This window comes from Chlorocebus sabaeus, chromosome 3 (genome assembly GCF_047675955.1).
Source record: "Chlorocebus sabaeus isolate Y175 chromosome 3, mChlSab1.0.hap1, whole genome shotgun sequence".
Lineage (NCBI taxonomy): Eukaryota > Metazoa > Chordata > Mammalia > Primates > Cercopithecidae > Chlorocebus > Chlorocebus sabaeus.
Genome location: NC_132906.1, coordinates 95,036,627 through 95,059,890, shown reverse-complemented (window position 1 = coordinate 95,059,890; position 23,264 = coordinate 95,036,627). Strand labels below are relative to the sequence as shown.

The 23,264-nt window shown below is 48.8% G+C and overlaps 1 protein-coding gene across 4 annotated transcripts in view; it reads right to left on the bottom strand.

The window, feature by feature from the left end:
- Positions 1–8,868: 8,868 nt before the first annotated feature.
- TFDP1 (transcription factor Dp-1) overlaps positions 8,869–23,264 on the bottom strand; it is a 59,840-nt gene continuing 45,444 nt past the window's right edge. For 3 of the 4 annotated variants that reach the window (XM_038007930.2, XM_038007929.2, XM_007961006.3), the window contains exons 5-12: positions 18,576–18,697; positions 17,033–17,198; positions 16,423–16,566; positions 15,869–15,937; positions 14,262–14,413; positions 13,733–13,899; positions 12,539–12,617; positions 8,869–10,296 (exon numbers count right to left, since the gene is read on the bottom strand). In XM_038007930.2, the coding sequence (XP_037863858.1) occupies positions 10,149–10,296; positions 12,539–12,617; positions 13,733–13,899; positions 14,262–14,413; positions 15,869–15,937; positions 16,423–16,566; positions 17,033–17,198; positions 18,576–18,697 (1,047 nt within the window). In that variant the 3' untranslated portion in view covers positions 8,869–10,148. The remainder of the gene's footprint in view (positions 10,297–12,538; positions 12,618–13,732; positions 13,900–14,261; positions 14,414–15,868; positions 15,938–16,422; positions 16,567–17,032; positions 17,199–18,575; positions 18,698–23,264) is intronic. The other variant, XM_038007931.2, reaches the window with a different exon arrangement.

Here is a 23,264-nt window from a genome sequence, read left to right as displayed (position 1 = left end):
TGAGGCGGAGGGCGGGACGTCTGAGGCGGAGGGCGGGGCGTCTGAGGCGGAGGGCGGGGCGTCTGAGGCGCAAGGCGGGACGTCTGAGGCGCAGGGCGGGGCGTCTGAGGCAGAGGGCGGGACGTCTGAGGCGGAGGGCGGGGCGTCTGAGGCGGAGGGCGGGACGTCTGAGGCGGAGGGCGGGGCGTCTGAGGCGGAGGGCGGGGCGTCTGAGGCGCAGGGCGGGACGTCTGAGGCGGAGGGCGGGGCGTCTGAGGCGCAGGGCGGGGCGTCTGAGGCGGAGGGCGGGACGTCTGAGGCGCAGGGCGGGACGTCTGAGGCGCAGGGCGGGCCGTCTGAGACGCAGGGCGGGGCGTCAGAGGCGGAGGGCGGGACGTCTGAGGCGGAGGGCGGGGCGTCTGAGGCGGAGGGCGGGGCGTCTGAGGCGCAGGGCGGGACGTCTGAGGCGGAGGGCGGGGCGTCTGAGGCGCAGGGCGGGGCGTCTGAGGCGCAGGGCGGGGCGTCTGAGGCGCAGGGCGGGGCGTCTGAGGCGGAGGGCGGGGCGTCTGAGGCGCAGGGCGGGGCGTCTGAGGCGCAGGGCGGGACGTCTGAGGCGCAGGGCGGGACGACTGAGGCGCAGGGCGGGACGACTGAGGCGCAGGGCGGGACGACTGAGGCGCAGGGCGAGACGACTGAGGCCCGAGGCCCAGGGCGGCGGTGGCCGGTGGCGCAACACCAGTGCGGAAGACGAGGTACCTGCAGGAGGCGTGGGAGCTTGTGGAATCAGGTCCTGAGCCCAGGACGCTCCATTATGCTGGGCAGTTAGGATTCACAGAGAGGGAAGGAAATTAGGGGCTACGCGCCAAAGACTTAAGTCTGAGTTTTAATTTTGCCTTTGAGAAGTCAGTGGAGCGCTCTTTCGGGAACCCGGAAGGCAGAAGACAAGTCCTTGACTGACCCGAGGCAGTGCGGGAAAGGGCGGCCGTGCCAGCAAGGTTGGCTGCGAGCCCAGGGTCCTCGAGGACAGCCGCCGCCCCGCTCACTGGGAACACGGGAGGAAGCTGAACCGGGGGGCGGTCATGCTCCCAACCAGGAGTAAAACAGCGCTGCCAGGCACAGAAACGAAGTGGGCAGTGACACCAGAATATTCCAATGAACGCAGCCCTCGACGGTCTTAAGCCTCACATTCAGATCTCAGGTTCATTTTTTTGCACATGGAAAATCAGTTTTCCCAATACCAACACTCAGGCTAATATGTGGGACACCTGGGTCACCTCAGTAAGGTCATGCCATGCTGAAGGTCAGAGGTCAGAGGTCAGAGGTGACACCACCTCAAAGTGAGGTGGGGCCATGAGAGTTCATCCCACCCGACTGTCAAAGTCCACCCAGCTGGAACCCAACACGTCTGCCACGTGTCCCAGGGCCACCCAGAACCCCCATCTCCAGGCCTTCACAGAACCCTAGCCTCCACCTCCCTCCCCAGACTCTCCATGGACACCAAAGCCCCCTTCTTTCTTTAGAGGCAGGGTCTCTCTATGCTGCCCAGGCTGGCCTTGAACTCCTGGGCTCCAGCAATCCCACCCACAGGGCACCCGTGTGCCCGATCAGAGCCCCTTCCTGATGAAGCCGGGGGCTGCTCCTGCCCCACCCTTCAGAATCACCAGTCCTAGTTTCAGCCCCAAGGCTTGGAGGGAACCACAGACACAGGAAGCTCGCCACGGGAAGCTACGGTGCACCCGCAGGTGCTGGCTGCACATGCACCCACACGGAGCGCTCTGAGGCACGACTGCCCACTGTTTTATTAAGTTCTACAACCCTTGAGATGCTTATGGTAATTCAAGATTAGGAAAAAATGACTCTTCTAAAACTAGTCTTTTATTGGAATTTTCAGTGATTTAGCCAACTCAAAACACTTAGCTCTCCTTCATACCTTCTATGTCTTTCCAATTTTTTTTGTGGCAAAATACACATAACATAAAATTTACCATCTTAACCACTTTTAATGCAGTTTGGTGGTGGTGGGCACATTCACAGGGTCCTGCAGCCATCACTGCCATCCACCTCCAGGCCTCTCCATCCTTCCAAAGAGAAGGTCGGTCCCATTCAACACTTATTCCCCACCCCCTCCCTCAGCTCCTGGCAACCGTTCAACTTCCTGTCTCCATGATTCAAAGACTCTAAGTACCTCATATAAGTATTTTATGACTGGCATATTTCACATAGTATAACGTCCTCAAGGGGCATCCATGTTGTACCATGACAGGATTTCCTTCCAAAGATTTAAGATTTCGCTGTCCGTACAAACCACACTTTGCTTGTCCACTCATCCATGGATGGACACTTCGGGTGCCTCTGCTGTTTAGCTATCCTAAATAGTGGTACGTGTAGACGTGGGTGTACAAATGTCTCTGGGTATATACCCTAAGCGGAATTGCCGGGCATAGGGTAATTCTGTTTTTAATTCTGTGAAGAACAGACATTTGGTTTTCCATAGTGGCTGTGGCTCTTTACACCCTCACCAACAGTGTAACAGGGCTCTGCCTTCTCCACATCCTCGCCAATGTTTATTTTCTATTTTATAGGTTAATCTATGTTGCCTTCATGATAGTGACATTGAGCCCCTTTCATGTTCTTACAAGCCATTCACAGACTTTTCTTTGGAGAAATGCCTATTCAAGCCCTTGCCTGTTTTAAAATCAGTTTGGTTGGTTGTTGAGTTTTAAGAGTTCTCTATATATCCTGGATATTAATTCCCTACCAGATACAGGGGCTGTGCACACTTTCTCCCATTCTGTGCATTGTCTTTCTATGTTGACACTGTCTTCTAATGCAAGAAGGGTTTCTATTTTCATAAAGTCCACATTGTCTACTTTTCCCTGTGCCTTTGGTGTCATATCCAAAAAAATCACTGCCAAATCCAATGCCATGAAGCTTCTGCTCTGTTTTCTTCTTTTGTTTTTTGAGGCAGAGTCTCGCTCTGTCACCCAGGCTGGAGTGCAGTGGCACGATCTCAACTCACTGCAACCTCTGCCTCCCGGATTCAAGTGATTCTCCTGCCTGTCTCCCGAGTAGCTGGGATTACAGGTGTGCGCCATCTCGCTGGGCTAGTTTTTTGTATTTGTAGTAGAGACGGGGTTTCACCTAGCTTTTACAGTACTAGCTTGACAATACACACCTCTTACAATACTAGCTTTTATAGGTGCCCACATATTTACCTTTACTGAGATCTTGATTTCTTCTTTTGGCTTCAAGCACGTTGGCCAGGCTGGTCTCAAACTCCTGACCTCAAGTGATCCACCTGCCTCGGCCCCCAAAGTGCTGGGATTATAGGAGCCACCGCGCTCAGCCACTCTTGTTTTCTTCAGAGAGTTTGACGGTCTTAAGCCTCACATTCAGATCTCAGGTTCATTTTTTTGCACATGGAAAATCAGTTTTCCCAATACCATTTGTGAAAAGACCACCCTTTCCCCATTGCATGGTCTTGGCTCCCTTGTCAAAAAAATCACTTGACCAAGTATGTGAGGGTGTTTGGCAGGGCTCTCTATTCTATTCCTTTAGTCTGTAGGTCTTTCTTTATGTCAGTACTGCTCTGTTTTGATTATTATAGATTTGTAGTTTTGAAACCAGAAGTATGAGTCCTCCAGCTTTGCTCTTCAAGATTGTTGGGGCTATCTGAGGTCACTTGAGAAATTCTGTATGAATTTTAGGATGAGATTTCTGAAAAACAAATCATTGGGACTTTGACAGGGATTGCATGTAATCTACAGATTAAGTTGGGTAGTGTTGACATCTTAACAATACTGTGTTCAAATACATAGCCATGGGGTGTGTTTCCATTTGTTAATTCTTCTTAGCAGTGTCTTGTCATTTTCATTCTGTAGGTCTTTTATCTCCTCCAAGTTAATTCCTAAGTATTTCATTATTTTGATGCTATTGTAAATGGGATTATTTTAATTCCCTTTTCAGATTTTCATTGTTAGTGTACAGAAACACAAATGACTTCCATATTTACTTTACAACCTATAGCCTTGCTTATTAGTTCTGTTTTTTAGTGGATTCTTTCAGATTTCCTGCATATAAGATCACATCAACATATGGAGATAGTTTTACTTCTTCCTTTCAAATACAAATGCCTTGTATTCATTTTTCTCACATAACTGCTTCGCTAGAACTTCCAGTACTATGTTGAATAGAAAAGGCCAGGGTGGGCATCTCTGCCTTGTCCTTATCTCACAGGAAAAGCTTTTAGTCTTTCACCTTGATGTTTGTTCTCTTTGAGTTTTTCATATATGGCATTAACTATATTGAAGTAGTTTCGTTCTATTCCTAGTTTGTTCTTTTTGCCATAACAGGATGTTGAATTTTTTTTTTTTTTTTTTTTTTTTTGAGACGGAGTCTCGCTCTGTCGCCCAGGCTGGAGTGCAGTGGCCGGATCTCAGCTCACTGCAAGCTCCGCCTCCCAGGTTCACGCCATTCTCCTGCCTCAGCCTCCCGAGTAGCTGGGACTACAGGCGCCTGCCACATCGCCTGGCTAGTTTTTTGTATTTTTTAGTAGAGACGGGGTTTCACCGTGTTAGCCAGGATGGTCTCGATCTCCTGACCTCGTGATCTACCCGTCTCGGCCTCCCAAAGTGCTGGGATTACAGGCTTGAGCCACCGTGCCCGGCCAGGATGTTGAATTTTATAAAATACTTTTTGTACATCACTTGTGATGATTACAGCTGAACACAGTGGCTCACACCTGTAATCCAAGCACTTTGGGGGGCCAAGGTGGGATGATCACTAGAGCCAGGAGTTCAAAACCAGCCTGGGTAACACAGAAACCCTATCTGTGCAAAAAGATAACAAATCAAAAAATTAGCCTGGCATGGTGACACACACCTGTAGTTCCAGCTACTTGGGAGCATAAGGTAGGAGCTTGAGCCCAGGAGTTTCAGGCTGCAATGAGCTATGATCAGGCCACTGTACTCCACCCTGGATGACAGAGCAAGACTCCATCCCTAATTTAAAAAAATAAAAAGCTTTTAAAACAACATTGAGATGATCATGATTTTTGCTTTCATTCTGTTTATGTGTATATTACAACGATCAATTTTCTTATGTCAAAATATCTTTGCATTCTAAAAATAAATCCCACTAGGTCATGCTGTGTAATCTTCTAAAGACGCTGCTAGTATTTACGTTGTATAATCTTTTAAATACATTGCCAGTATTTTGTTGAGGATTTCTGCATCACTGCTCCTCAGGCATGTTGGTATTTTGTGCTTGTAGTGTCTTTTTGGCTTTGATATTGGGGTAGTAATGGTGGCTTCACAGAATGAATGAGAATGTGTTCCCACCTCGTCAATTTTTTGGAAAAGCTTGAGGACTGGTAGTTATTCTTCAAATATTTGGCAGAATTCACCAGAGAAGACACTAGGTCCACAGTGAGATTTTAAAGTACTGATTCAATCTCCTTACTAGTCAAAGGTCTATTCAGATTTTTACTTATTTTAATTAAATCTGGGTAGGTTTTGTTTCTAGGAATTTGTCCATTTCATCTAGGTTTTTTATTATGTTGACATACAATTGTTCCTATTATTCTCTCATAATCCTTTTTATTTCTGTAGAGCCAGTAGAAATGTTCCCATTTTCATTTCTGATTTTAGTAATGTCAATCTTTCTTAGTGTACCTAACTAAAGATTTGTCGGTTTTATTGATGTAAACACACTTTTCGGTTTCTTGATTTTCTCCATTGTTTTTCTGTTCTCTAATTTTAGCTTTGCTCTAATTTTTGTTAAATTGTCTTCCCTCTACTTGCTATGGGTTTAGATTTTTTTCTAATGCCTGAACTTACAAAGTTAGGCCATTGATTTTGAGATATTTCTTGTTTTTTAATGTAAGCGTTTATAGCTATAAATCTCCGTTATCACTGCTTTTGCCTATTTAAGTTTTGGCATTTTCATTGTCCTCTAAGTATTTTGTAAAATCTCCCCTGTGAGTTCTTCTTTCATTGTTTAGGAGTGTGTTGGTTAATTTACATAATTTTGTTAATTTTCCAGTTTTACTTGTTACTGATTTCTGACTTCATCTCCTGTGGTCTGAAAAGATACTTGGCATGTTATCTATCTTATTAAATCTACTGAGACTGAATCTGTACCTAGAAAAATGTCCCATGGAAACCTGGGAAGAGTGTGCATGCTGTAGTTGGGTGGGTGTTCTGTATCTTCATATCTGAGATCTAGCTGGCTTACTGTATACTCTATTTCCTGGTTTTTCTGTCTGATTGACAGTGCTATATTGAAATCTCCAGCTATAATTAAAGAGCTATTTCTCACTTCAATTCTGTTAGTTTTTGCTTCATGAATCTTGATGGTCTGTCATTAGCTGTGTAAATGTTTTTAATTGTTTTATGTTCTCACTGTATTGAAGCTTTTATTAATATATAATGTCCTTTTTTGTAATTTTTAAAATTTAGTCTACTTTGGTATTACTGCTCTCTTCTGGAGACTATTTACACAGAATATCTTTTCCTATGCTTTCACTCTCACCTATTCATCTCTGGATCTAGAGTGAGTACTGTGAAGACAGCATGTAGGTTGATCACGTTTTTATCCACTCTATCAGTCTTTTGATAGGAGAATTTAATCCATTTACATTTAAAGTAATTACTGATAAGGACTTGTTATTTTGCTATATGGCATATATTTTTCCATATGCCCTATAGCTTTTTAGCTCTTCTTGCCTCTCATTTCTTGTATCACTGTCTTCTTTTATGTTAAGTTGGCTTCTTGTAGCTAAAGTTTACATTCATTTCTCATTTCCTTTTCTGTAAATTCTATAGTGATTTTCTTTGTGGTGGTTACATTTAACACCCTAAAGTTGTAACATTTTAATATGAATTTGTACCAGCTTACCTTCAATAGCATAAACAGTTCTCCTTTAAAGCTCTGTTCCCACCCCTTTAGGTTGCTGATACCACAAAATTACCTCTTAGTACATTGTGTGTTCAAAAACAAATACTTCTTTTAAATACATTAGTCTCTTAATCCTGTAAAAAACAAAAAATGGGAATTACAACCTATTCTTACAATACTAGCTTTTACAATGGCCCACATATTTACCTTTATTGAGATCTTGAATTCTTCGTTTGGCTTCAAGCTGTTGTCTACCGTTCTTTCATTCTACCCTGCAGGACTCCCTTAAGCATTTCTTGCAGGGCAGGTCTAGCGGCAGCACACTTCCTCAGCTTTTGTTTATCTGGGAATGTCTTAATTTTGCCCTCGCCTTGTCTTAACTGAAGGACAGTTTTGTCAGCTGTAGGATTCCTGGTACCCAGTTTATTGTTTTTCTTTTAGCAGTTTGAATATACTGGCCCACTGCTTTGTGGCCTCCAGTTTCCGATGAAAACTCTGTGGATAATTTTAATGGGGGCCACCTGTATGTGATGAGTTGCTCCTACTCTCCTGCTTTAAAGATCCTCTCTGTCTTCTGAAAGCTTAATTATAATGTGTCTCGGTGTGGATCTCTGAGTTCATCTTACTTGAAGTTCACGGTGCATCTTGGATGTTTATATTCATATCTTTTATTAAACTTGTTGCATTTTCAGTCATTATTATCTTCAAATATTCTCTCTGCCCCTTTCTCTTCTCCTTCACAGACCTCACAACATGTGCACTGGTCAGCCTGATGGGTGTCCCACGGGCCCCATAGGCTCTGTTCACTTCAATCTTTTCTCTTTTTGCTCCTCAGACTTAGTTATTTCCATTGTTCTGTCTTCAAATTTGCTACTTCTGCCTTTGAATCACTCTGATGAATTTTTCATTTGTTACTGTATTTTTCAGCTACAGAATTTCTTTTTGGTTTTTCAGGTTGTCTGTCTCATTATGATCCTTGCATTTGGTTCTATTATCATTCTCTTGACTTTCTGCACATATTCTTTGGCTTCCGTGAGCATCTTTGACACAGTTTAAAAGTATTTGTCTAGTTTACCTGCCAGCAGATCCTTTCCAAGGACAGTTTTTTTCCCTCTAATTGGGCCATACTTTGCTATTTGTTGGTATGCCTTGTCACTGTTTGTTGAAAAGTGGACATCTGAATCTATTACTGTGGTAAAACTCTGAAAAGAGGTCTCCTGTTCCCCGGGATTTGCCATTTTTGTTATTGCTGTGTTTATTGTTTCTTTGACAGCTCTAGGCTATACCTGTCCCGTGGTTCAGCCTGAGGTGTAAACATAAGGTCTTCTCGGGTCTTTTCTGAGCCTCTCCCTGGGCAGCCCCGTATATACAGTTGATTTTGTACATCCTAGTCTTCAATGTCTGGCTTCCAAAAGGGGTAAGAGAAAAATGAAGGAACAGGGGTTGGGGTAGAAAGCTGAAATGGACCAAAATTAACTGCAATGTGCTGACCAAGCCTCCCTTGAAAGTTTTCAGCCTTCAGTAGATTCCGTAGTTACAGAACAGCTGCATCAGGCAGATCCTGCCCGCGAGGTAGACGTCTACCTGGGGAGCCAGATTCCTGGTGCTTCCTATTCCGCCATCTTCCCAGAATCCTCTCAATTTTATTCTTGTTCTCAAAGTCAAACTTTTAAATTTTGTCTCAATTTTCATTGTGAAAAAAGGCCAAGGAACTTGGCTTATCTTTCTCTGCACCACAGGCACCAAAAAGGAAGGCGCCTCTTTGCCCTGTGTCCACCAAGACCTTCACCCTTGGCCACCTTCCACCTTCAGGGTAGGCTCCCAGCGGATGTGCCTCAGACAACATTTGGTGGGGAAGGGGTTCACGCCCACAGGGACCACCCGGGCCTACCGCGTCTGGGCCTAACAACCTACTTTCTCACTCAAGTATAAAGTAAAACCAACAAGACAGACAAATTTCTAGATAATAATCCTGAATTAGAGAAACACAGCTTGTTTAAAATGCCCATGCGCGTTTTATTAATAAAAACTAACAGTGCCAAGTTAAACAAGTCAAACAATTAAAGTCTCTTTATATTCCATAAAATATTACAGAAAAGTTTATTTGTGTTTCAATAAAAAGACTATCGTTTTAGAACAGGCAGCTAATAGCAACTGTGCAGTTAATGGGTTTTGTGAATAAATTTTAAAAGAGACTACTGCCTGTCCTTAAATTCCTTTTTCTTTTTATAAAAAAAGAACTATTAAAAATGATTGACAAATTTTGAGTTAAAAAATTGTTAAAACATTCTCTATATTTAATTTCAATTTTATAATAGATTACAGGAAGATGCTTATGAAACAAATACATTTGTTTCAGTAGATGTCTTTAAATGATAGACTTATAAGTATGTAAACAACTATATAATAAAAGGTTTCCAAACGCTGCCTGTAAGAAATCAGGCAAATTTTACCATAAGCAATAAACCATTCCAAGCCTTCCAGACAGTCTCCATAGCCGCACCAGCGTGGCAATAAGCTTTAACCAAACAAAAACAAACAAACAAAAGCACTTCGCAATTTGTTGCTGCAAAATAGGGAGAGAAAAGAGTGTATAAACTTAATGGAATCACAACAGTCAATATAATTTAAGGGACAATAAAGTCAATAAGGTTGATGGTGTTTATTGTTTAAAAAGTCGAATTCTGCTGTTTGCTTAGGGCTGTTTAGAAAGTCGAATTCAGCTGTTTGCTTGGACACCGTACCACTGAACAAACTCCACAGTCTCGCTATCCGCCAGCAGGGGCACTGTCCAAACTCACGGCAAGTAAGTGGCATCAGGGGGCGCCGTCCAAACTCACGGCAAATAAGTGGCATCGGGGGCGCCGTCCAAACTCACGGCAAATAAGCGGCATCAGGTGCTCACCGTCCACAACAGGAGGGTGTTTTATTTTCATGGATGCGGATGAAATACAATTTCTTCAGCAAACTCAGCAAAAACTTTTCAGGGGCAAAAATGAACTCTGCACTTAAAGAAAAATAGCAAATGAAAACACAAAATCCTAAAAAGTAAATAAACGCTCTGCATCAGCACACTGGTATCAAAACACACATCCACAGCACATCCTAATCCTACGGGAAACAATCCTTGCTTATCAGAGGTGCATATCTAAATTCAATAGCTTACCAATATCTTCTTGGGAGTAGGCCAAAAGGAACAGAAAACCCACATTAAAAAAAAAGTTTCTTTTCCTAAACGTTTTCCTGAAGCTGAATTTGAAGTGGGGAGGACATCAGTCGTCCTCGTCATTCTCATTGAAGTCATCATCCTCCTCATCGTCCTCCCCAACGTAGGACACCGGGGTCTCCACCCTGGAGCCGCTGTACTGAGACCCATTGGAGCTTGTGGCCAGCATCCCATCTGCGCCGTTGGTCAGGTCACTGCAAGGCAGGAGGCAGATGAGGGGTGGTCAGTGCAGGGCAGCCCACTCAGCCTCCCCTCGCCTGAGGGCCTGTGGCCAAAGGACAGGCAGTGCCCCGCAGGTGTGGGTTTTGTCATTCACACAAACAGAACTCGGAGGTTGTGAGTGTCTGCAGTAGAGCACGCCAACGCTCTGGCACTCACTCCATCCCTGTCTGGTTCTCTTCTAGCCCTGTCTCCTGGCATCCATAACAACAGAAACAGGAGGCCGAGCAGTCACACGCTGCCTCTCCCTCACATCATTCCATCAGGAGCAGTGCCCCAGAGGGAACAAACTGTAAAACCATTAGACCCCTCCCTCCAGGACTTTCACTCATAACCAGCAACAGGAAAAAAGAGAGCCTGGGGCAGGACCGGATGAAGTCCAGAGCATGGGTCAAATCTGGCAGCATGGACCGAGAACCCAGAGGGTTGGCAGCACCACAAAAACCTACCACCAACCAGAGCTCACAACACTCCTAATATTTTTAAATGTTTTTCAATTAACATAAACCCATATGTACATATTTTAATACATTTTAATGGTATTTATTAACACTGCAATAAAAATGAGTCAATGTGCCTTCTGAGGAAGTAATTCCGTATCTTGGAAACAAGTCAGAATGGTGAGAAATTCAGCCATAAAGTTGCTCACTGTAGTTTTTCCTATAACTGGGAACTCCCTAGATGTCCTTTCATGAGGTACTTTTATAATATGTCCTATCATGCCACTATGGACATTGGTATTTGGTGATAGCTTTGTTTCTATTGTTATGAAAAACTGACAAGTCTGAAGAATCACATCCATAAAAAGATTATATGATGATAAAAGTCCTAAAAATACCCGTATCCCACCTCATGGAAGAACCAGCGTTAAACATGTTAAACATGTTTACAGACGGACCCCTACACGTTCACACATAGCTATAAGAATCGGCCTGTCAAAAGCTTGTCACCAAAGTCCTTTCTTCCATCACCACCTCACTGATCCTTGCCACAGATCAGTAACTCATCAATCACCAGTCTCACAGGTGAGGAGGCTAAGGCTGGCAGAGGCTGGCTTTGCACCTCCAGAGCTGGCCGGGAAGCTACACGTGCCTGACACACCTGTTACATCTCATGGCTACAGCACATCCCAACGCAGGCTCAAGTGCACTGCAACTCGCTATGTCGAGCCCTGTTATCCAGACCCATAGGTTACTAAGTTCTTATATTTCTAATTAAAGATTTTATTAAGATTATAATATAAAGTAATACTATATATTGTATCACAATGCAATATAAGAGTTAATAAAATCATTGTTTTGTTAATATTTACCATAAAAGGTATATTTATCTTTGAAGCACTAAGATCAATACCTAGGGACACCATTCTACTCTATGGGATTGCAGGTTAAAGATTAAATACAAATTTATTTAAATAAAGGCCCTTTAATAGCATAGAAACTGTATATATTAATACAATAAAATGTAAGCTGAAAAATGCACGGAACAAAATATGTGTGCTGTGACCGCAAATGCGTTCTGAAAAATACATGCACTGTGACCGTTCTGAAAAATACGTGCGCTGTGACTGCAGATGCGTTCTGAAAAATACGTGCACCATGTTCGTAGACGCGTTCTGAAAAATACGTGTGCTCTGACCACAGACGTGTTCTGAAAAATACGTGCACCATGATCACAGACGCGTTCTGAAAAATATGTGCCACGTTCTGAAAAATACATGCACCTTGATCGCAGACACATTCTGAAAAATAGGTGCACCATGATCACAGACGCGTTCTGAAAAATACGTGCGCTATGATCGACGTGTTCTGAAAAACGTGCAGTGATTGCAGACAGGTTCTGAAAAACACGTGCGCTGTGACTGCAGATGTGTTCTGAAAAAATGGGAGAAGAAAACCTAGAAATACTTGCTGTTACTTGGGCTGCCCGGGACAGGAGGGTTTGGGTGGTTTTCGTTCCTACTTTATTTATTAGGCCATACTTTGAAAAAATCCACCACCATGTATTACTTTTAGTTTTTAGTGAGCAAAAACCAACTGAGAAAAGCAGGGAAAGCCACACAGGGAAAGCCAGCGGGGCCCCACTGCCTGGACAGACAAGCCACATCAGAGCAGCCTCGGACCTGATGGCCACACATGAGACGGCTGCCCTGCCTTGGCCCCTGGACCCTGGGGGAGGCCTAGACGATGCCTCTCCCACACCCTCAACCACTGTCACCTGGCAGAGAACCTTGTGCCGTTAGACGTGGAACCTGCCGTCGTGATGAACACGCCTCCAACAGTTCCCTGAGCCATTTCTGAAAAGGGAAAGAAAATAAGCGAATGGTCATGAAACAGAAACAACACAAGACGCACAGGCCACCAACAAAATGACACGCAGCGCCACAGGACAGACGGCTGGAGAAGCTTCCAGATATCCTTCACTTGTCCAGTATTTTCTGCACTGTGCCACGGAGCAGGACATCCCGCTGTGCAGTCACATAAGCCTGTCTTCTCTAAAAAGGCACAGACAGCCTTGCAATAAATACCTGCACACACTGACTTACAAACGGCACATGTGTGCTTCTGCATCAGTACCACACCCATCGTGAAACGGAACAGAATGAAGTGTCGAGCTGAAACCCTCTTCCCACAGCCCATCCAGGCGGCTCCATGAAGCACGGGACAGAGGCTGGGGTCAGGGCTCAGCCCACGTGGGCGGCCGGAGCCCACTGTCACCTGACAACATGGACCAGCCAGATTTTCACAAGATCTGGAGTGGTTTAGGAGCTCAGGGAGGAATCTCTGACCCTCTCAGGGAATAAATCCACACCCCAAGTTTAGGCTGACAAGACAAGGATAAGCAGATATGGCACTTTCACAATTTCTCACCTTAAAGCCATTCTGCTGTCAGTGGCTGGGACCCTACGGCCCCACGGAAAGAATTCACCAGAACAGAAAAAAAGTTCCTTCAACAAAAGCTCCTGTGCTCCCGGCCCTCCGGAGCAGGACGCCAATGACTCTGAAACGCTTTTTCTCGGTTACTTTGCCCTAGTGACCAATCAGCTACCATCAGTGGGTGGGATCAGCAATCCAACTGCACTTCTCAAAGAATGTCAACTTCTACTTCTGGGCCTACGTGGAGGGTAAAATCCTGACTTAGCATCTCCTCACACAAACCACACGGGAAATCCACACGAGCCACCTGCAGACTCAAGGCCCCCACATCCAGTGGGTGATGGCACTGGCTGGACCCCGCCCCAGCCACACCCCCGCCCCCATGCCCCTCATCGCCCCTTTGTCTTTGCTCCTGGCCCTACACACGTGGGCCCAATCTCAGCAAGACACATCCCAAGCTGGGAGGGGAGGGCGCCATCCAAGGCTGGGGGCCATTCCTCACACAGCCACGCCGGGTTGTCTGGGCATCGCTGACCTGTCACGTACGGCTCCAGAGCCTTGGGGACCAGACTTCTGGCCATTTTAAGGTCTTCGGCAGAGCAGCTCCCCGTCTCCAGTCCACAAGCCATGCCCATCCGCTTCAGCACTTCTATGTCATCATGGATTTCAAATGTGTTGTCAAAATTAAACAGATACTCAAATCTGAAGGGGAAAGGCACAGTCAGAAACACAGGGTCTCCCAGTGGAGCCAGTAACCGGTGGGGCCAGGACAGCTGACCCATGGACCGCCACACACAGCCTCCACATTCCCAGTCATCAGCATCTCCTCACAGAATTTACAAACTCCACAGTAAATGAGGTGAGGGGCAAATCAAGGTCCATTCTCCCAGCACACGCCCTGAGGCACACGCTTCCGGGACACAGCCTCCCACCACCCCACAATGGACAGCAAACCTTGGCTATTTGTGCAACATTTAAAACTTGTCCTCGTGACAATCCCAACAGGGTCAGCTCCCTCAAAAAGAGATAAGCGACCAGAGAATGGCTCCCCGCCCACAACCTACTTGTCATTGGAGATGCTGCAGTCGATGACGGTCTTCTTGCTGGTGTTGACGATGATGAAGGGCAGGTGGATGACTGAGTTGGGTGGCGGCGGCCGGCTGGCCTGCTGCTCTGCATGCCGGTTTCTCTGCACCAGGTTCTTGAAGGCAATTTGCTAAAAAAAGGAGGAGCCAGGTGGCCCGTGGCGGCACAAGAACACAGTCCCTGTGCTCAAGGGGTCCTCACAGCCCTCCCTGCGCCCAGGCCACAGTGAGAAGTTGGCCTGGACATCTGAAAAGGCCAGCACCAGCAGCTGGGTGCTGACCTCTGCAGCCCAGGGACAAAAGCGCTCAGGAAACGAGATCCTGAGGGAAGAACTAAGGGAAAGCGGGCACATAGCCATCTGGGCCCGCGATAAAAGTGTCCTCCATGGGAAGGGCGCTCACACCTCACAGCCATCTGTGCCCGTGATGAAAACGTCCACCACGGCAAGGGTGCTCAACAAAAGACCAATTTTGGAAGTCGATTTCTTGCTGTCCTTCACCCCTCTGAGGCCACCCACCCCCGTGGCACCTACAGGGTGACAGCCTTGGAGGGGGTGCCATGCCGTGGACTTCGCCCACCCTGGAAAGTGGAACGCGGAAGGGCCCGTGTGCTGCAGGGGTGCTCCTCTGGGGGAATGGGCCCTGCAAGGCTGAACCCAGGGCCAGGGCCTCAGGGCCCCAAACCAAGTGTTCCACTTGGAGAGAACTTCTCTGCTATTAATGTAGAGCCAGGAGATTCCCTTCCTCTCCCGGCCACCCTGGGTCTATCCCCGTTGGGGAGGTACTAAGGCAATGGCAACCAGGACTGTCCCTCCTGACAGACTCTGTGGCCCTGAGCAGCTCTCGCCCACGAGTGTCCATCATCATGGCTGCCACACCATCTCCTCTGGGACGGCTCGAGCACACCTCGGTCAGAGCAGCAGTCAGCTCTGCACTGAGCACCCTGCACACGACCCCTCCACACCAGACACGGGGCCCCCAGGGGTGCCGCCCACCCTCAGCACTCAATGGGAGGTGGGGAAGGCCAGCTCCAGGGCCCTGATCAGCACTGTCAAGACCCAGGTGCACTGCGCCCACCACAGTTTTACATGCCTCGCCTGACACCTGGGCCTTGGGTTAAGCACCTCTGAGGGGATTTTTCAAATGCTGCTTTTGCATGAAGTCATCCCTCCATCTGTCTTTTGGCTGTTTAGACACTGTGACGAGGGATACACACATACACATGCATACACACAGGCACATGGATGCAGGCACACACACGCAGGCACGCACACACATGCGTGCACACACACAGGCACATGCATGCAGGCATGCACACACATGCACACACAGGCACATGGACGCAGGTGCACACACACATGCGCACACACACACGCATGCAAGCATGCATACGCACACACATACACAACCTCGCTCTGGGAACACGGCCCACATTCAACACCTATGAGATGAACTCACACTCAGAATCTTAAAGCAGTCATTTGATTTGCCACACAGGAGTGTAACCCAAGGCAGTATTTTGCTGTTATAAAACTAAATTACTAAAATAAAAATTACCCTGCCTCCAAAGATATGTATTCTCTTACCTGTAGAATAAGTTCTTGAAGTTGAGACTGTTTCTGTTTTATTCTTTCAAGTCTCCTCTGTCTTTCCACCTTCAAAAACAAACCCCCCATGTAGAGAATCATCACACTTGTTCCACACAGTGCATTTTACAACCTACATCCTCACAGTGTTACCTATGTTTACCTTGAATATAATCGAAGGGATATGGACAAATCTAGACATAGCAGGTGCTACAAAATACAGGTGAGTTTTTCTTCCATTTCTAAACTATACCTTCTCCCCTCTCCTCTCATTTCTTGGATTTAACTATGGTATCTAAAAAGAAAACAAAAATCCCACAAACTAGGATTCAGAATTAACCTATGCTAGAGTTTAACACACTCTAGTGGGTCTGGGCCAACCATGCTCCCTCCCCTGGCAGCCGAGACTGAGAAACACAGGGAGACGTCTGCATGACCGTCTGCCAGCCGTCCGGACACAGAGAGCATAAGGGCGTGGAGCCCAGACCCTTCTGAGTGACGGACAACACACACATCTACACAGACTTGAAGGGAAACCAAGGTTGAAGGGCCACCTCTAAGTTCTGACATTCCTGAGCCGAGTTGGTGGGCAGACCAATCCACTTGATCTCCTTCTTCTCCTTAGAGATGATGTTCATGGCCATCAGCACGTTTAAGGCATCGTAGACGCGCCGTCTTATGTTCTTCTGGTCATAAGCCTGGGGAAGACAGGGAGAGGATTTTCTAAATGATCCAAAAAAGCCTATGGATCCCACCTTAAACTGTAGACCACGTGCAACGGCTCAAAGGGGCACCCCGCTCACAGAGCTGTCACCCCAACACGTCCTCAGGGAGCGCTCCCACCCTACAGATGATGGAGGGCAAGACAGGGCTGTGCGAAGCCCGGTGTGTTCCAGGAGGGGAGCTGGGGGCCCTCGGGTGTCGAGCCCAGCTGGTGAGGAGGGCACGTCTGCATTTCTGGGCCGCTGGATGTGCAGAGCCAGCCCACGTGCTCACTCACTGATGCTGACAGAGCATCATGCCAGCAAATGGACTGGGAAAAATTCTTTCATGCTGTACTTGGAATTTTCTGTATGGTTTTAACTGTTCCCAAAATTAAGAGTAAAATGTGCCACACCACTTGGTTCCGCTACCCTGGCCTCTCGGCCCCCAGCACACACTTACTGACTCGTTCGGTAAGATGTGGTTGTCGGCAGCACTGAACTCCGCGACCAGCTCGTCCGCCACTTCGTTGTAAGAAGTGGTCCCTTTCCTCTGCACCTTCTCGCAGACCTTCATGGAGAAATGCCGCAGGCCCTTGCCATTCTTCTCTCCTTTCCTGTTGCGCTTCCTTCAAAATACAAAGGAAAAAAGAACCGACTGTCAGCCCTCCTGAGCATCAGTCTGAATCGAGGAATGCTTTTACCTGAGAGCTCTAATGAGCTGCACAAAAAGGGGCCACATCCCACGGGCGCAGCAGATCCAACACGTGAGCAGGCCAGGACCCCCTAGCCCCAGCCCCCAGGCCCAGTGCTCCTGCAGGTCAGAAAGCGAGTGTCTCCCTGGCAGGCTGCACCTCTGTCCTTCCAAGTGTCAGGGAAAACGGGAGGCATCCCCAGGACCCGAATCGGCATATGGAAGGCCTATCAGTACACCAAGCACTTCTTTTTTTTTTTTTCTTTTTTGAGATGGAGTCTCGCTCTGTAGTGGGCTGGAGTGCGGTGGCACGATCTTGGCTCACTGCAACCTCCGCCTCCTGGGTTCAAGCGATTCTCCTGCCTCAGCCTCCCAAGTAGCTGGGATTACAGGCGCCCGCCCACCACCACACCTGGCTAATTTTTTTGTATTTTTAGTAGAGACAGGGTTTCAGCATGTTGGCCAGGATGGTCTCAATCTCTTGACCTCATGATCTGCCGGCCTCGGCTTCCCACAGGGCTGGGATTACAGGTGTGAGCCACAAGCATCACTTTTCTAAAGAGGGCAACCAGAATCAGGAACTATGGGACATTTCAGTGTACATTTGGGAATTTTTAGGACAAATTTCAGCAGGCTATAATTTCATATGGCTTGGGCTGTGATAGCCGCTTCACAACAGGTGCAAACCACTAAGTGTTCTTCACACAGAGGGAAAGCCCAACTCTACACTCTGGTCAGTCCCTGCGTGGCGGGAAAGGTCACCTGAGGTTCCCAGCTGGTGAAGCTTTGGACACCGACACAGGTAGGTTTTTGTAGCTTTGTGTGTGTGTTTTTTTTAAGGAAAGACACAGCTCATCAGATCTTGCTTTAGTGGAAGGAGCCGCTCTGGTGGGACTACTCACGGGGGCCGTAACCCCAGGGGCAGTAGAGGCTGCATTCAGGGGCAGTGGGTGAAATCCATCCCATGTGCTCCCAGCACAGACGATGAAAAGTCTCCAAGGTCCTGTGGCAAGTACAAGGCCAGCTTCTCCCCGTCTTGGCCAAGAGCTGCCAGCCCTTCAAAGAGCACCCACTACACCAGACACAAAGCAGGGTGGGCAGTGCCCAGCCCGACTTCTCCGCAACCGAGGCAGTGCGCCTCGACTGCACACCTGTGCGGGGCACAATGATGGGTGAGTGTGATTCGGAGGCTGACATCAATGCGCATGGGAGCCCCACCGCGCGACAGTGTCACACACGTGGCCCAGGAGAACGTGGAGGTGCGAACCGCAAGCAATCCTACAACTCTAAGGGTCCGGAGGGAAGTGCTCACCCGGCAGACCAAGGTGAGGAGTCGGAAGGCTGGTTCTGAGAGGCAAAGTGAGTGCTGGGGGTGTGTGGGCTTCCTACCACCAGGGTGTTTGACGCTGCCGGTCTCTGAGGCGTACCAATTACCTATAGTCAAAAAAGACAATTCAGACAGTCAGTCCCCGCCCACACGGCGAGGGTGCCACGCCCACCAACTCTTCGCTATCCGCAGCCACTGCGGAATTTCGTTAACCACAGTGAGCAGCCACGACGGGGCAGGAAAAACGTCCGGCGGTGGACGCTTTTGACACGGTGATGGCATCACCACACCTGTTCTGACTGTGGCTCATCTGCCTCCTGTCAGTCACAGGCATCTTCTCCAATTAGACAAAAGCAACAAGAAACTTTGAACAACCCAAGCAAGAACAGGACAGGGCAGAGCGTGACCCCCAAAGGGCTAACGGTCATTTAACGAAGGGGGCGGCACAGAATTCCACACAGGGCACTTCGGCACGCTTCTGTTTTTCCCTTCACCCTTTTACTTCCTTTTAGCAATATGGATGAGGATGAAATTGTATCCTTCCCTGGTACTAAAAAGAGGCCTGAAACAAACCAAAAACAGCTCTCGAAGGACAAAAAGCACAGGCAGGGTGACAGCCATCACCTGGTAACCCTGTGCCCTGGGGCCCTGTCCGGGGGGACCCCTGCACCCGCAATGACGTCAGGCAAGGAGGGAGGGCGACCAGCACTGGGGGCTGAAGGTGGGGGGCTCCACGCACCCCCGGGGCTCACACACCTGGGCCCCTCTAGGGGGAACCACCAGAGGCAAGGCCAGTGTGGACGCTGACCCACCCACCCCACCCCACAGCACACCCAAGGTGTCGACAACTATCTCTTCCTCAAGGGACATGCCGGCTGCTGTGACTTTTGACAAGTTCTTATCACTTTGGTTCCTCAATGAATGTTTGAGTGCAAAAACCTGGGCACCCTCGTACAGGCAAATACAACTCTGACTTCAAAGATCTTGTGGCATGACTCTATCTAAACTGGAAACACTATTTCTCAGTAAATGTTAAGTCATTCAATTCACCACAAATCCAAGTGCCTCAGCGACTGAACTGCTTGTGTGGGCATGTGTCTTCCGCTAAAGGGATTGGAGCTGGACACCTGCATGCTGGCGGGGGGGCCTCATGCGGCCGACGCCCTGAGCTGCTCTAAGCTGGGCCCGCCACCCCGGCTCCCCTTCTTACAGGGATAAATGCATCACCTGCGGTGGCCCTGGGAGCAGCTGAGGGGATACTTTCCAAGTATCCCCAGGCCAGATCGCCTGTCAGCTCCTGAGAAGAAAAGCATTTCAACAGGACCGATCTTTTCATTGACACTCATGTCTCCAATGATCAGAGACACATCAGAGTGCAGCCTTCCGTGGATCACCCTGTTAGCAGGCCACGAAATCAAACTAGTGAATTTGCTGCAAAACGAAACCATACAAAAGATAAGTCTCCTGGGCATGAATAAATGTCCTGTGAAGCTTGTTTGGTTTAATACGTGTGTGTGTGTGTGTGTGTGTGTGTGTGTGTGTGTGCGCGTGCTGCTGGGGCACTGCACCACGTGGCAGATCGAAAGAGCTGACAAAAGGACCCTGCGACCCGGTTGCCTGCAAGCACACTGGCCCCACACGGCTTCCTGCATTGAGTTCAGCGGATGCCGTTCTCCGGGAGCCGATGTAAGACTGAGAACCCGCCAGCTCCATGCCAGGCAGTGCTGGCTGGCTCTGTGCATACCACACGCACAGGTACGGGGGACTGGAGAATCCCACACACGATTCTAACCCACCTCATGGGTCTACTCCTTCCCCAGGAATCCCAGGACCACACAAGGCACTGGATCTTGGCCCCAAGACAAATGCCATCACTGTGCCGCCGTCCTCCAGTCAGGAGCAAACCGACTCACGAAGCGTGGCTCTGACTCACAATGGGGAACATCCCGATAAACCCGCGTGAGCTGAAAACACCCTAAGTCGAAACGCACGTCATCCACCTGTCCTACTGCGCATCACGGCTTAGCCAGTCTACCTTACATGTGCTCAGATCACGCACATTAGCCCAGTCGGGCCAAAGCATCTCACATAAAGCCCACTCTAGATGAGTGTGAGTATCCCAGAACTGGATACCGCACTCAAAGGGAAAAACAGGATGGTCGTGTGGGCACTGGAAGCTGTTTCCACTGAATGCGTGTTGCTTTCGGACCATCTTAAAGTCAAAAAATTGCAGGTCAAACCCACTGTAAGCAGGGAAGAAGAGAAAGCCAGAGGGCAGGTGCACACCAGGTGCTCAATGGTGCTCACCAACAGCCTTTCCTGGAAGACAGGACTCAGCACCCAGGGACACCCTGAGACGAAGCCGCCAGTGCACTGGGAAAGCGTCGTTACGGAGGGCAGGTCTTACGGGGAGCCCTCCCTACTCTCCTGCTTTAACTGCTCCCTGCGGAAGGCCCCACATCATCAGGCCCAAGCAGTGCTGGGCGAGGTTGCCTGCACCTTCCTCTGCGTGCCCTGCATGGCAGCTCCCCTCGCTGCGTCTCCACAGCACTGTCTCTGCTCTTCACCCATCACCTGCAGCTCACCAGCCCTGTGAGCTGAGTCAGCTTCACAGGGGCGGCCTGGAGCCAGCCCTCCCAGGAATGAGACTCAGACGCTTCGCTCCCGGACCTGGCACAGGTGTGTTTCCTTCCTGGTGCACAGGAAGCCGGGTGAACTCCGGCCGGCCGCCTGGCCACAGGATGCCTTCTGGCCTCCCATTCAACAGACATGGAGCAGGCTCCCAGCCTCACTTCCCTACACCAGGAGCCACACTCAACAACCACAGGAGCCACAGCAACACACTGAAGCCCTGGAGGGCGTGTGTGAGCAAAAGCGCAGGGAAAACAGGAACCAAGGGGGTGCCAGAGGGTGGATGGGTCAGTGCCGGGAAGGACAGTTCAGAGTTGGGCCCCTAGGAGAGGAGGTTTCGGAAGCAGAGGCCACACTAGCTGGAGCGGTGGGCAGAGACCCTGGAAGGGAGAAGTGGTCACAGCACAATGAGGGGTGCTGCCCAAAGTTGGGAGGCAGTGGGTCTGACTCCAACCAGGGCTTTTCAGGAGACCCAGGAGCCCTCTGGGAGCAGGAGGCAGGCAGGGGCTGCAAAGTGCCAGGGACACCCACTCCTTGGATTTAACGGTGGCTTCTCTGAAGGATGGGCTCTGCCCTCATGACTCCCCCACCCACCTCTCGTGGGGGAGCAGGGGAGGTGACCCAGGCCCCACAGGTCACGAGGGGTCTTCTCTTCCTACTGTGCTCATGGCTGGAATCCAAGCTGTGCTTCAGAGAAGGTAAATGACATGGCTTCAAACACAGCCATTTGATTCTAAAGCTTTTGCAGCTTCCATGCCAGCAGTTGCTAGAAAATGGAGCATGCGGCGTAAGCATCCCACAGTAGAGGACCTGCCAGAGGACCACCTTGCCTGAGACCAGTCCTCCTCCCCCAGGAGCCCCCCTCACTGGCTCCACAGCGAACCCTAGTGTTTTAAAGCAGCGATCCCCTACCTTTTCAGTACTAGGGACCAGTTTTATGGAAGACAGTTTTTCCACAGACCGGGGTGGGGGGTGGTTTTGGGAAGAAACTGCTCCACCTCAGATCATCAGGCGTTCGGTTCTCATAAGGAGTGCCGCCTGGATCCTGCATGTGCTGTTCACAGTGGGGTTTGCACTCCCGAGAACCGAGAACCGAGAACCTAATAACCGAGAACCGAGAACCTAATGCCGCTGATCCGACAGGAGGCAGGGCTCAGGCAGTCCCCTCCTGCTGTGCAGCCGGCTTCCTAACAGGCCCAGGGGTTGGGGACTCCTGATTTAAGGAATTCCTTCTGCCCTAAGAGCACACTTTTTGCACCTTAATTTCACACACTCTAAAAACTGAGATTACAACGTCTCTGTGTAGCGTGACCCCACTCAGACACAGAATCCTAGAGATGGACCAAGGTTAACTGCAGTGTCCAGAGAGACATGGCCAGCAGTGCAGCTGCAAAGGAAAGGCCACTGCGACCACAGACGCTGCCTTTCGGGACAGAAGCCTGGGTGGGGGCTGCTTCTCACGGGGGTCTCACACAGGCCGCTGCTCCTGCCGGCTGAGCACATCCATCCCGCACACCTTCCTGTGCGTGAGCTATGCTTTGCAGCACTGCAGGCTTCACGAGCATTTGCACCGCAAAAGACCTTGACCTTGACAAGCCCTGTGCCTGCTGGCTGGTGAAGGTCAGAGACCTAACGAACCTCCCACCACTTTCACTCACATGCCTGGACTGAGCTCCACCCCTTGCATCAGAATGAGCCAGTCCCGTTTTTTGTAAACCTCTGGTATATAAAAAGGTTTAAGAGACATTTGCCATTTGTCAGCTTTAACTCCTATCACTGGGATTTTGCAAAGCATAAAACAGCAATGACAAGCTCCACCCGAACAGGTGAATTTAAATCAGGAACTAGACTTTCAGTGACGGAGTTTAAAGCACATCATAAGATAATCTTCTCATTCATTTTCCTCCAGTGTATTCAGACCGGCAGTAAAGACGGAAGTGGTGCTACAATTATTCACCCAGATAAACTCTGCTATGATACACAGCACCTATAAAATCAACCTTATAATTCCCAATCAACTTATAGTCAAATCTATAATGTAAT